Source organism: Mus caroli, unplaced genomic scaffold, assembly GCF_978045245.1.
Source record: "Mus caroli unplaced genomic scaffold, Mus_caroli_1 scaffold_1, whole genome shotgun sequence".
Taxonomy (NCBI): Eukaryota; Metazoa; Chordata; class Mammalia; order Rodentia; family Muridae; genus Mus; species Mus caroli.
In genome coordinates this window covers 170,199,279-170,212,618 of record NW_028227256.1, presented here as the reverse complement: position 1 = coordinate 170,212,618, position 13,340 = coordinate 170,199,279, and the positions used below count along the sequence as shown (strand labels likewise).

The window sequence follows — 13,340 nt, the reverse complement described above, 5'->3', positions numbered from 1 at the left end:
ATGCTACAGAAGATACTGTCTCAAATTTATGAAGAAGGAAAGCCTCTTCTACGCTTCCTGCAACACACATTGTTATCACATACTGCCTGCCATACCTCTCCCTATATTGTTCTTCTTATCTCAAATACTAATTACCCAACGGTCTTTAATACTTTCTGTAGACTAACAAAAGCTACAATACAACATAGTGAAATGTTTTCCAGTGTGTTTTAGTTTGGCTTTAGTTCAAATAATTAGTCACTTGAATAATACTGTGTAAGTTACATATACCTTATATATTTTCCTATACCATAGGTGCTAAAATAAATGAATCGATATATCAATATCTAAACATTCTGCATAAAAAGAATACCCAAGAAAATGGCTATATTACTCCTAAGTTTATCAACTGTCATTTTTTTCCCCTCTTAACTAAGTTTAAATCAACAGCTCTTTTTTTTTTTTTTTTTAAGGCAGAGTTTCTCTGTGTAGCCCTGGCTGTCCTGAAACTCACTTTGTAGACCAGGCTGGCCTCCAACTCAGAAATCTGCCTGCCTCCCAAGTGCTGGGATTAAAGGTGTGTGCCACCACCACCCGGAAAATCAACAGCTCTTAAAAAAAAAAAAAAAAAAAAAAAAAATGTAAAGCCAGTCATGGTGGCGCACAACTTTAATCCCAGCACTGAGTTCAAGGCCAGCCTGGTCTACCAAGTGAGTTCCAGGACAGCCAGGGCTACACAGAGAAACCCTGTCTCGAAAAATCAAAAACCAAAAACCATAAAAAAAAAAAAAAAGTAAATCAATAGAGCTCAAATGCCACTAACCCATTTAAAAAGTTCAGTAAATAGCCAGGCATGGCTGCACATGCCTTTAATGTCAGAACTCAGGAGGCAAAGACAGGAAGAGCCTTCCAGTCAAGACTCCAGTGAGACCCTGGGAAAACAAAATAAACCACCACCACCACCACGCCAAGTTCCTAAGTCAGCAAGGCGGTGAAAGGTACTCAGTACTCAAGGCCCACGGCGGTCTGTGCTGTAGGAACTACTTCTTGTTCCTTAGTATCTAATACTCTTTGTTCTTTGTTTTTTAAAGGATACTTATAGCTTCCTTTCTTTTTTTCCTCCAATCATAAAATAGGATGCCAGACTATGAGTTGGCACACTGTTCAACAGGACAGAGAAGCCTGGCAGGCCATCAGGCATCCGAGCTGACTGTCACTGGAGCGCTGACGTGACGTGATGCTGGTGAGTGAATATGTGAATGATTATCATTAGTCGTGGCTATGTTCCAATAAAACTGTATTTTTGAAACAGGATCTTTGATTCTGCATATGTGTAACCTGGATGTGGGATGAGCAAACCGGTGCAGGTATCCACAGCGGTGAGGGCACTGGATCCCAGAGCTGGAATTACAGGTACCCGTGAGCTACCCAACATGGGTGTGATCCTCTAAAAAGGTGGCATTTCAGGCAGTGGTGGCGCACGCCTTTAATCCCAGCACTTGGGAGGCAGAGGCAGGTGTAGACCTACTTGGTCTACAGAGTGAGTTCCAGGATAGCCAGGGCTACAGAGAAACCCTGTCTCAGAAAACAAACAAACAAACACCCCCCCCCCCAAAAAAAAGGGGGGAGTGGCATTTCATTCTAAGCACTAGGTTGTAAAACTTTGGGGATTTTTTTGGGTATTTATTTATTTATTTATTTATTTTGGGATTCAACTACATTGGACAACTGCTCTAACCTGTGCTCCCCCAAACTCTTAAGTCAACCTATACAGTTTCACCGTTGAAGCTCACACTCAAATTGCCTCCATTTGCTAATTTCTTTTTTTTTCCGTTTGCAAATTTCTTTTCTTTTTGTCTGCTTTGGCTTCAGATAAAAAAGTCTGTCTCCTTAAACCTGCCTTCAAATGCTTTTTCACAATCCTAAAATAAAATACAGCAAATAGTTATCTGAAGTCTTGAGGTTAAACAAGCTATTTCTCTGTATTCCTTGCTTCTTTCTTGAAAGAAAACTGTAGAAATTCTTTTAGGCCAGTATCAAAAGCAATGGTGTTATTATACCAAATGAGATATTTGGTATAAATGTTTTCAAATTTGTACCAGAAAATAAGATATTCCAACACCATTCAGTAAGCTAAACTGAAGAAGTGTCAGAGAAGCTGAGATGAATATAACATCAGAGATGATCTGGGTACCAAAAGGACTCTGCTCAGGCAGAATCAGTGTGGCGCAAAATGCATATGTACTCCTGTCAAGTAAACAGTCTGCTAAGATACTAGGAGTACACAAATGGACAGGGACGAAAAACATTGAAGTTAATAAAAGAAAAGATCTGAGTATTTTACTCCTTTGTGCATTGAAATGCTAAAAACAATTCTCAGCCTTACTTTTAGCCTTGGGAAATTATAAGCTGTGGAACAGGGCACTGGAACTTTATTAAGATCTTCAAGTAAGTCAATACAGCCAACTTATCCATTCCTCTTTATGTAGTCTGATCCCCATGGTTATATTCTTCATGACAGAGACTTTTCAAGCAATCTATTTCTTCACGGAAAAAAAAATCCAACTAGACGATCAGTGAATGTATGGAGCGTAACCCAGAAAGTTCTACAACAGCCTTTTTGATCAGTGGCATCGTATATAAAAAGAGTAAGGGGCTAAAGAATTGTGCTGGTGGCTAAGAGCTCCTAGGACTCACATGGTAGCTCACAAGCACCCACAGCTCCCTTTCCAGGAGATTCACCGCTCTCTTCTAGCCTCTGTGAGTGCCAGGCACACACCTTATGTACACATATGCATGCAGGCAAAAGACTCATACAATATAAACACATAAAATATTGCTATAGAAAGACTACTAAATAAAAGAAACAAATTGTCCAGAACTCTTGAACAAGGTAAGCCATATGTTTTCTGACAACTTATCTCATGATTCTAATGCAAGTAATTTCACAATAGTTAAAAAAAAAAAAAATGCTTTCATTACACAGGCAGAACTTATACTACTAGCACAACAGAAAAAGCAAACGTTTTTCTAATCATGCCATTCCTCCTTTTTCAAACTGACAATCCCAAAGAAATGTAGTTGAAATACAGCAGCTGGCGAGCTAGGGAATGCAGAATGCAGGTCAGAAGGAAAACAACTGGTGCAGTGGGGACTGAAAGGATGATGTCTGTTTTCCCTGAGGATGTCTCAATAGCCAGGGTTAAAAACAGATGTTCACAGTAACAAAGATATTACTACAGACAGAGCAGTGGTTCCGAACAACAGAAACAAATTTCCTCAGTTATAGAGCGTTCCCAAGGCAAAGTCCTTCTAAATCCAACACTGTTCAAACTTGCTAGTAAGGAGCTGTCAAGATGATTAACTGGGTAAACACACTTGCTGCTAATGAGTTTGATTCCTGTAACAAGTGTTAAGGTCAGAGCTGACTCCAGAGTTGTCTCCTGACTTCCACATGCACATGCTAAAATACCCTCATCTACTGTATCAGACCCACACAGATTAATACAAAATATAATTTAAAAATTATCTGAAAAGATTGCTAGTACAATGTTAATTTATATAGGAAAACAGTGGAAGGAACATATGGGTTTATGTCTTAGCCACTATTTGGGACAATTTTATCATTCTTTAAAATGTGATAATTACTTTAAAACATGATAATCCCAGGACTAAAGATGACAATAAAGATGACAATAGCCAGGCAGTGGTGGCGCACGTTTTTAATCCCAGCACTTGCAAGACAGTGGCAGGCAGATTTCTGAGTTCGAGGCCAGCCTGGTCTACAGAGTGAGTTCCAGGACAGCCAGGCTACACAGAGAAACCCTGTCTTGAAAAAAAAAACAATAAATAAATAAATAAATAAATAAATGAAAGATAGATGACAGACAATAGTCCCAATGCTCTCTTCTGGCTTCCTCAAACACCACTCATGAACATGGCACCCAGTTACACACACGCAAACAAAACATTCATGCACATAAAATAGATTAATTTTTGAAAACGATAATCTGTATACCATAAAACTCCTCAGGTCGTTGTAATAGGGAACAGAATGTCTCAGAAGGTGCTTAAGCATTCCCAAAAGGGTAAAAAGTTCAACACAGTAGTTAATGAATTCCTACAGTTTTCTAACTTAGCACTGGGGAGCATTGGGCAATATACAATGTATCTTAGTCTCAACCTCTCAAACATGCAAGAGAAGTGTTGAACTCACCTTACATACTGATCTCTTCCACCCACTGCAAACTGGTGGGTATTGGCAGGGTTCACGTAGATTGTATACAGCCCCACTTTCTTCTCCTTCTCTTTTGTCACCACTAGTTTCCTTTCAAAAGTAGAAAAAGCATATAGTTATTATATCCTCCAAAAGACCCAGATGGAGTTCAGCATGGCAGCTCAGAAGTGGAATCACAACACTCAAGAGATTCACTACCTGAATTCAGGGCCAGCATGGGCTATAGTGACTTCAAGGCCAGCCTGAGCTACAGAGAAATGTCTCAAAAACAAACACCAAAAAAAAAAAAAAAAAAAACCTTCAAAGATCCAAGATGGTCATGAAAAGTGGAAAACAAAAAAATCAACAGAGACAGTAGGAAATCAAATTCTAATCTTTACCCCCCCCCAAAAAAAAGGTGGTTTTGTTTTTGTTCTATTCTGAACTACAAAACAAGAAAATGCACTATGCTATTCTGAGGACTGGGAGAAAACATGAAGAAATGTTCTAGTGTTGTTTGAAGAGCATAGGCTGGTAAGTAATTGAGCCAGAGTCATAAAGGCATCCTGCATGCTTTCTTCCATGCAGGAATGGGGGAAGGGAAGTACAACAGGAAAGAGAAGAGGCTGCCACAGTGGCATGTCTGTAATTCTAGCACTTACTCTCACCCAAAGCATAGCCATGACTTCAGTCCTAGCACCACCTCCTGCACCGGTGGCACATGGCTGTGATCCAGGACTCAGAATACAGGCAGGAAGAACTGGAGCTGAAGTCGTCCTCCGCTGTCTAAACAACTAATGACCAGCCAAGGTTACATGAGACTTGTCTTTGTAAAAACAGAAGAAATAGAGGGCTGGAGAGATGGCTCAGGGGTTAAAAGCACTGACTACTCTTTCAGAGGCCCTGAGTTCAATTCCCAGCAACCACACGGTGGCTCAACCATCTGTAATGGGATCCAATGCCATCTTCTGATGTGTCTGAAGACAGCTACAGCACACTCACATATATAAAATAAATAAAATCTTAACAAACAAAAGGAAGCAGGGCAGTGGTGGCGCACGCCTTTAATCCCAGCACTTGGGAGGCAGAGGCAGGCGGATTTCTGAGTTCGAGGCCAGCCTGGTCTACAGAGTGAGTTCTAGGACAGCCAGGGCTACACAGAGAAACCCTGTCTCGAAAAAAACAAACAAAAGGAAGAAAGAAAGATGAGGAAGACTGTAAAGAAAAGGATGATGTATTAGGGGGCAAAAGAAGAATCTAGAGGTGACAATGAACAAACCACACTATATGCAATAAAAATCCATCATTTTGTACAATGTGTAAAAGCTGGAGCTGGAGGGCTCAGGGGTCAACAGCACTGGCTCTGCCAGAGGACCTGAGCTGGATTACCAGCAACAACAGTGGCTCACCACACTGTAACTTGAGTTCTGGGGAATCTAATGTCCTTTCTGGCCTCCCTGGGCACTGTACAGATGTGGTGCACAGACAGACATGCAGGCAAATATCCATACACATAATAAAGTAAAATTTAAAAATGTCCATGGGAGTGAGTGTTCTATGCCTTAGTAAACCAAGCACCTAGAGATGCAGGGAGTGAGTGGACTGTGCCTTAGTGCTGGAAGAAGACTCACAGCCATAGTGAGCTTGGAAAGCTCACTATATAGTCTAGGAGAGCGGAGGCTATCTTCCAATTTTTAGGGAAAAAAAAAATTAAAGGAAGTTGATGAAAGCCTGACTTTGGGGTTAATGAGATGGACGGGTTAGTGAAGTGTCTGCCTTTCTAAAATAAGCTCCTGAGTTAGAGCCACAGCTGCCACATAAAAGGCTTGACATGGAGATGTGCACCTCTAACCCTACTGCTGTGGAGGCAGGCAGAGGATCATCCCAAAAGCCTGCTGGCCAGTTAGTCTTGCCAATTTGGTTGAGTTCCAAATTCAGTGAAGCCATCTCAAAAACCTAAGCTGGCAAACAGCTCTGTGGTGAGTGGGCTCACTGCCGTGCTCACCAACCCAAGTTCAAGCCAAGGAAGGAGAGCAGACTCACTGTCCTGAGTTCACGTGCACACCTCAGCAAAAATGCTGTTCACATAAATAAGCAAACAAAGATAACTGTTCTTAAAAAATGGTTGCAGAACGATGACTTGGTTGGTAAAGGCAAGCCTGACGACCTGAGTTTGATCCTTGGGAGTCACAAGGTAGAAGAAAAGAACCAATTCCCTCAAACTAATGCACACACACAAATACATATAATTTAAAAACGAAAATGACATATACACATTGGAAATGAGCTACTGCTTTCTAGAACACAATTCTGAAGAAAATGGCATCCTTTTCTCCTTATGTGAGGCAAACTAGGAGAGGACGGACTAATCAGGATGGCTATGTGGGAATGGAGAGCGCTTCAACATGACTGGCTGTAACACAGAAGGACCGGCTTCTGACGACCTTCATGGCATGGCCTAAGAGAACCTAGGCAACCTCAAAACCTTGATGATGAGAATTTAGATAACCAGCCATAATTTAGCCCACAGTAAGAGTAATTTTATAAAACTTCTCCTAGATCTAAGTGTCAGTTTGTCATATATGATATCATGAAGATTAATAAGCTTATAGGAAAGACATCAAGAAATGATAAAGGGCCTGACTTCAACTTTTGTCTTTTAAGCTTTTATTCATTTTGGAATAATGAAAATGGAAACAAGAAAAAGACAAGCACCATAACAAACTTCTTGGTAAAGAAATAACGTTAGTATTTTCTCTACATGGCCACAGTCACTCCAGCCTACAACTGTTCTGGATATGAGATTCTGATTTTAAAATATATATAGCTTTCCATTAAAAGAATATAGATGGCGGGCATGGTGATACACATCTTTAATCCTAGCACATGGGAGGCAAACATAGGATCATCAGGAATTCAAGTCATCCTTGACTAAACTGTGAGAAAGCCTGGGCTACATGAGACCTTATCTTAAAAATAGAGACCACTGAAAAGCAGTCATTAGGAGGAAAAAGTCACACTCACACCCACACACTCACACACACACACTCTCACACACTCTCACACACACTCACACTCACACACACACTCACACACACTCTCACACACACACTCATACTCTCACACACACACACTCACACACACTCTCACACACACACTCACATACACACACTCACACACACACACTCTCACACACACTCACACACACACTCACACACACACACTCACACACACACACACACATATTCAAAAGTGACTGCAAAGGTATTGGGAGTTACTAACAATGGCTGTTAGTAGCTAGGAAACTGGGGACAGATACATGGGGAACATCTGTCTTGTCCATGTGTTTTCATTATTTGAGTTTCTTGAGATCTAGCTGTTGTCAAACCAACACAAATGAAAACAGACAATGTATATAGTTAAAGACTTCTAGAAAGAGAGGGAGCCATAGCCAAAGATGCTGAAATTCACATTACACAAGGTAACTTAACCAGTAATGGCTGGATTGAGACTTGACAGAGACATGCCTGGATCCACACAAGATTTTTGCTCTTCAGAGAGATGACTCAGTGGGTAAAGGAACTTGCTGTATAAGCCTGGTTCAATCCCCAGAACCCACAGAAAGGTGGAAAGAGAAAGCCAACTCTACAAAGCTCTGACCTCCATATGCACAAATGGTAAATAAAAAAGGTGGTTTTTTCTTCTATGGCATTACACAGTGAAAATGGAGCTTCCATGTACAAAAGATTTATAGTATAAAAAAAAAAAAAACCTACTGAAGTATCAATTTTATTTTTAAGATTTATCTTTACTTTTCTGTATGCGATTTAACGGATATATATTATATATCAGTTATATATATTTATAATATATATTAATATATATGTATTTATATATATATTAATTAAATGTAGCTTATTTAAAATATAAGGCCATATCTCTAAGCTAGATTGTAGAGAACTGTGCTTCTTCTGGTAAGCTGAATGGTATAGGTAACTAAGAGAATGAAGAACACAAGATCATCAAATTATTAAAGTCTACCTATAAAAATTGAGGTTTCTCTGAGAAATAAAGGTACATTAACATTTCACTGCCCCATAACAGACACAGGAAACAAGGACTCTCCAAAACCTTAAGCTATCTCTATCTTTTATAATACTTGGGTGACCCTAAGCGTTTGATATTACCATGCCTGTTTCCAAGTCAATGAATACAGTTCTGTAGAGAAAGCATGACTATGCATGCGCTAGAAAGATGGCACAGAGGTTAAGGGCACATACTCTTCTTGCAGAGAACTCTTCATGCTGAGTTTGGTTCTCAGCATTCACACTGAGTGGCTGGCTCTTAATCACCTGCAACTCTAGCTTCTAGAATCAGATGCCTCTGGCCTCTGTGAACACCTACATTCATGTGTACATATCCCCATACAGACACACATAAACACAAAATTTAATATAAATTAAGTCATCATTTTTAGGCCTTTTGGCTAAGATTAAATATATAAATAAAACAAACCTTAAACAAAAGTAGGTGTTATGGTTAAACTTACGAAGCTGGCCGGTCTTGTCTCAGGTCAATGGTGAAGACGACAGCATCTTCACCAGCTGACAGGAACGTGCAGGGGGAGTCTGGTTCTAGGGCCAACTGAAGGAAAGAAAGGGAAAGGATGTGGCTTCTAAAACTTAAGACAGAATCTAGTTCATTCACTTACTTCTAAGAAGGGAAGCAATTAAAATGCCTTTGTAGGCTGGGCAAGGTAGGCAACATACGTTTAATCTCAGCTTGGAAGATGAGGCAGGAGGATCTTTCTAAAGTCAAGAGCAGCCTAATCCACACAGTGAGAGTGTACCTCAGGAAACAGTCTGAGCAAGTGAAATGTCCAACTTTTCTACTTTGTTACAAAATCATAAGAAAAGTAATTTAAGCTTCACTCACTCTTACTATGTGAATTGAGAGCTCATTTATTCTATACAGGTCAAAGGACAGGTAATTTGCTATTTTAACCAAGTCCCAAAGAAATCTGTCCCAAACACAGCGAAGGAAAAACATCAACTATTGAGAAATCACTCTAAACTGGGCAGTGGTGATACACACCTTTAATCCCAGCACTCTAGAGGCAGGCGGATCTCTTTAAATTCAAGGCCAGCCTGGTCTTCAAAGTGAGTTCCAGGACAGCCAAGGACTATAGAAACCCTATCTTTAGAAACTAAAGAGTTCACTTTAGAATAAAATCCATGTCTTGAGGAGTGCAAACAATTAATATAGAAGTTTCTCTCTTTTCCAGTCCCTATATCTTAACTCTAAAAATGTGTTGCCTAGTAGGTCGGAACTAGACTTAAAAATCAAAGAAGTTAGGGAGAAAAAAAAAAAAAATCAAAGAGATGGGTATTTTTTATGTTTTTTAAGCCTTCCTTTGCATGCATGGAAATGATAATGTCTACACTGACATGGACAGCTCTTAGCACTTCATTGGCTGCTGTCTTGACTACCCACTCTACAGTCACAGCTCTAAATAAAACTTCTAATAACTTTACTATTTTTAGACTACTAGTTGAGGGCAGGCAGGAAAATCGGGGGTTTCCACATGCAAGGATCTAACCAGCAGCACCTTGGAACCACTAAAATGATCTAAAAACAATCAGAGTGAATTTCAGGGGTTTAAAAAAGACACAGGAACTCAAAGAACTCTGAACTAACCATGACTCTAGCTTGAGGCAAGGTATGTTTATTTTTATTCTGGGGTTTAAGGCAGTCTAGAAATCCTGCCTCAACTTTGCAAGTACTGGGATTACAGGTGTAAGGCAGCACACCCAGCCAGGGGCAGGGATAATCAACCAAGCATTGCATGCACAGGCGCTGAGGGCTCTTTAAACGTCTGTCTCTCTGCAACATTAGGGCAGCTGGATTCTTTGCAGTGCTTTTACTTTTACTCCCAGTGTTCTTAATAAACAAGGGCTGCCTTAAGGGAGGCAGGTGAGCACAACCAAGGGGACATGACAGGACGGGAAGGGAGGGAAAGCAGCGGCCGAGAGCCAGAGGACCTGGGCCCAGTGTCCTGGAGACAAAGCCTCCTTACCTTGTGAGATGCCCCCTTGTGCTGGGCCACACGCTTGGTGTTCTTGCAGCACTGTGTAGCAGACAACTCTGCGACTCGGACCTGCCCATCCCGGGCACACATAGCCAGGGTGGAGTCACCACTGTTAGGAAGGAACTTGGCCTGGAATATTAGGAATGAAGAGGGAAACACAAAAGAAATTAGAGGTGAGTCTAAGAGAAACTGTGTGACGACCCCGTGTCACCTTCTTCCCATGGATGTGCCTTGCCTGCTCTGTGCACAGATTCTTAAGCCCAAATTCTCCCACACATAGAAGGAAGAAAGGAAATCACTGTGACATAAAAGTGCTTTCCAGACGGCTCTGGAAGGATGAGCGCTACACTATTCAACACGATGATAAGCTACAACTATGCCTTACAGGGGGGAAAGCACAAAATAAACAAGGACAACTGTTATCTATCAGACAAATCTGAACCTGCCACAAAGGAGAGAAACCTGGGAAGGATGCTGAAAAAAGAAAAAAGATCATTCTTATGGATGAGTGCCTAGTTATCTGTGTGGAATATGGGACCGAGGCGTAGTAACGCCATAGGATAATCATTATTAGCCAAATCCTAACAAATGTAATTAAGTGCCAGGAATGAATCCATGGGCTTAGCTTCCTTTGTTTTCTTTTTCTTTTACAGTTCTGGGAAAGAACCCAAGAATCTCAGCATGTGCTGCACCACCGAGCTATCCTCCCAGTCCATGCACATGCTGACATGTTGTGCTACAAGCCCTATTTTACAGGAGCACAAATCACAGGGTCAGGCTCTGAGAACTGAGCAGCCGCTTCTGAAGCTTGTGCTCCCTCCTACTGTCTTATACTGACACACCTGCATGAGTCCAGATTCGACTTAATAAAAGGCCTTCCGTGCAAGGAAACAAAAGGCTGCCATGGTCCGTCTCTCAGTATGTTACTATGGAGTCAAAGCTGGAGCAAGCCCTGATACCTCATTCCAATCACAACTTGCTACTATCTTCTGTCTAGACAGCAACTCAGTTTTTTACCTCTTGTTTGACTTTCTCAGTTGCTATTATGTCTCTATGCCTTACCTGGAAGACATTACTTTTGTGGCCACTCTCAAAGTCCAGTACTGGCTGCCGCCGCACCCAATCCCACACCACCACCTTCAGGTCATCACTGCCACTGGCCAGCCAGGTGCCACGCTGGTTAAAGTGCAAGGTATTAACACAACCAGTATGGCCCTCAAGCCCGTGCTGCAGACGGAAACGCTGTACAAAGACTCTAGCTCCACAAGCCTCGTACACAAAGCGGGCACTGGAACCCAGTTCCCGCTCCCGAAGTGCAGGAAGGGCTTGCCAGCGAGGTCGGGGTAAGGCTGTTGTCTCTGAAGACACCCAGTCTTCCAGGGCTCGCTCATCATCTGATGAGTCCTGGTCACGGCTGGCCCGTTTGCGCTGTCCACGGTGCCGAGGTTGTTCCTCGTCCTCTTCGTCTGAGTGGCCATGACCTCGGCTTTCATCGTTGATGGAATAATGGCCCGTGTCCTCCATGCTGTCAGAGTCCTTTTCTTCCCCTGAGCTCTCTGTGTCTGTGCCACGACTTTCCGTGCTGGTGCGGTTGGGGCCACCGTCATCCCCAGTCAAGCTGAGACTCAGGTCTGACGCCTCCACTTCGATCCCTGAGGATGTTTCCCTCCCCTCTTCAGCTCCAGACATCTCCTCTGGGCTGCTGGACAGACTTCCTGAACATTAGAACAGATGCAGAAAAAATAAGGAAACTAATTAGGACAGTGGTCAGAAAGACTTTCCACCTTGGTCTAAAAAAGCTACACTAAAGACCAAGAAACAAATTCTAGAAAATGTGTTTCCTTTGCAAATGCTTATAAAGAGTGATTTCTAGCCAGGCAGGCTGATCCATGCCTATAACCCAAGCACTTGGCTGACAAGAGGCAGGAGGATGCAAGAGTTCAAAGTCATCTTCATCAAGTTCAAGGTCAGCCTGGAAAAAAAAGGAGACTGGGGGAAACTTCTAAGTGGAAATCTTGGTTTCTTTTAGATAAAAGATCAAAGCTACACAGGCACTAGGCATGGAGGTACACACTGGTAATTCCCATACTCAGAAGGCAGAGACAGGAAGGTTACCCCAAGTTCAAGGCCAGTCACATCTACACACACACACACACACACACACACACACACACACACGTGTCTCACAAAAACCAAAACTAAAAAAGATGCTAAGCACTGGAATACTATCTGAGAAGTGTGCCTGTGAGGTAACTTAGGCCTGAAAAGAAAACATCACATACACTCTCTCTTATATAGAACCTAGCTTCAAAATTTTAGATCTAGGAGTTTAGTTTGGAGTATCTGTAGAGATCAGGAAGCTAGAAAGGGTTTCTAAGGTGGGAAAGGCAGAGTCCCTAAGAGGTACAGGAGCGGAACCGTGCTATGAGAGCAGAGAGTGACAGTACTGAGCCTTAAAGAGTTAAGGAAGGATGGAACCTGGGCAGGGAAGATGAGGGAGGGGCGGGAGTAGAAGGTGTGTTAACTAACACTAAGAATATATGAGGAACCTTATAGAAACTATTTTGTAAGCTAGTTAAAATAAAATGTTTTCCCTGGAGATGCCCTGCTTGAGTAAAAGCTTCTCGTGGACACAGGTTATTAATGAAAATCTCAGTGCCGACCATGGTAGAACCTTAGAAGGTTATAGGCAAGGGATGATGACCCAAAATAACACTGGCTACTGCTGTTGGCTGTCCACCAAGACTAGATGGTAAAAGTCTATTGTTAAAGAAACCATACAGCTTCTTTATAGGACAGAAGAATCAGGCTGCAACTAGCCTGGCCATCCTCTCCCTGCTGGCTGGCTGGCTTCACAGTGCCAAGGAGGAGTGGGTGCTTGGTGAGAAGACAACCAATGGCCAAAGACGCCTCAGGGGCTAAGAGCACTGACTGCCCTTCCAGAGAACCTGGGTTTGATTCGCAGCATCTACACACACACTTGTATCTCAGTCCCAGAGGATCTAGCACCCTTTTCTTGCCTTTTCAGACACTGAATGCATATGGTGCACAGGCATA

At 42.0% G+C, this 13,340-nt stretch overlaps 1 protein-coding gene across 3 annotated transcripts in view; it reads right to left on the bottom strand.

The window, feature by feature from the left end:
- Positions 1–13,340, bottom strand: part of Dcaf8 (DDB1 and CUL4 associated factor 8) — a 48,496-nt gene that overhangs the window by 11,935 nt on the left and 23,221 nt on the right. For all 3 annotated transcript variants that reach the window (XM_021171652.2, XM_021171660.3, XM_029468223.2), the window contains exons 4-7: positions 11,346–11,998; positions 10,272–10,412; positions 8,745–8,839; positions 4,196–4,306 (exon numbers count right to left, since the gene is read on the bottom strand). In XM_021171652.2, the coding sequence (XP_021027311.1) occupies positions 4,196–4,306; positions 8,745–8,839; positions 10,272–10,412; positions 11,346–11,998 (1,000 nt within the window). The remainder of the gene's footprint in view (positions 1–4,195; positions 4,307–8,744; positions 8,840–10,271; positions 10,413–11,345; positions 11,999–13,340) is intronic.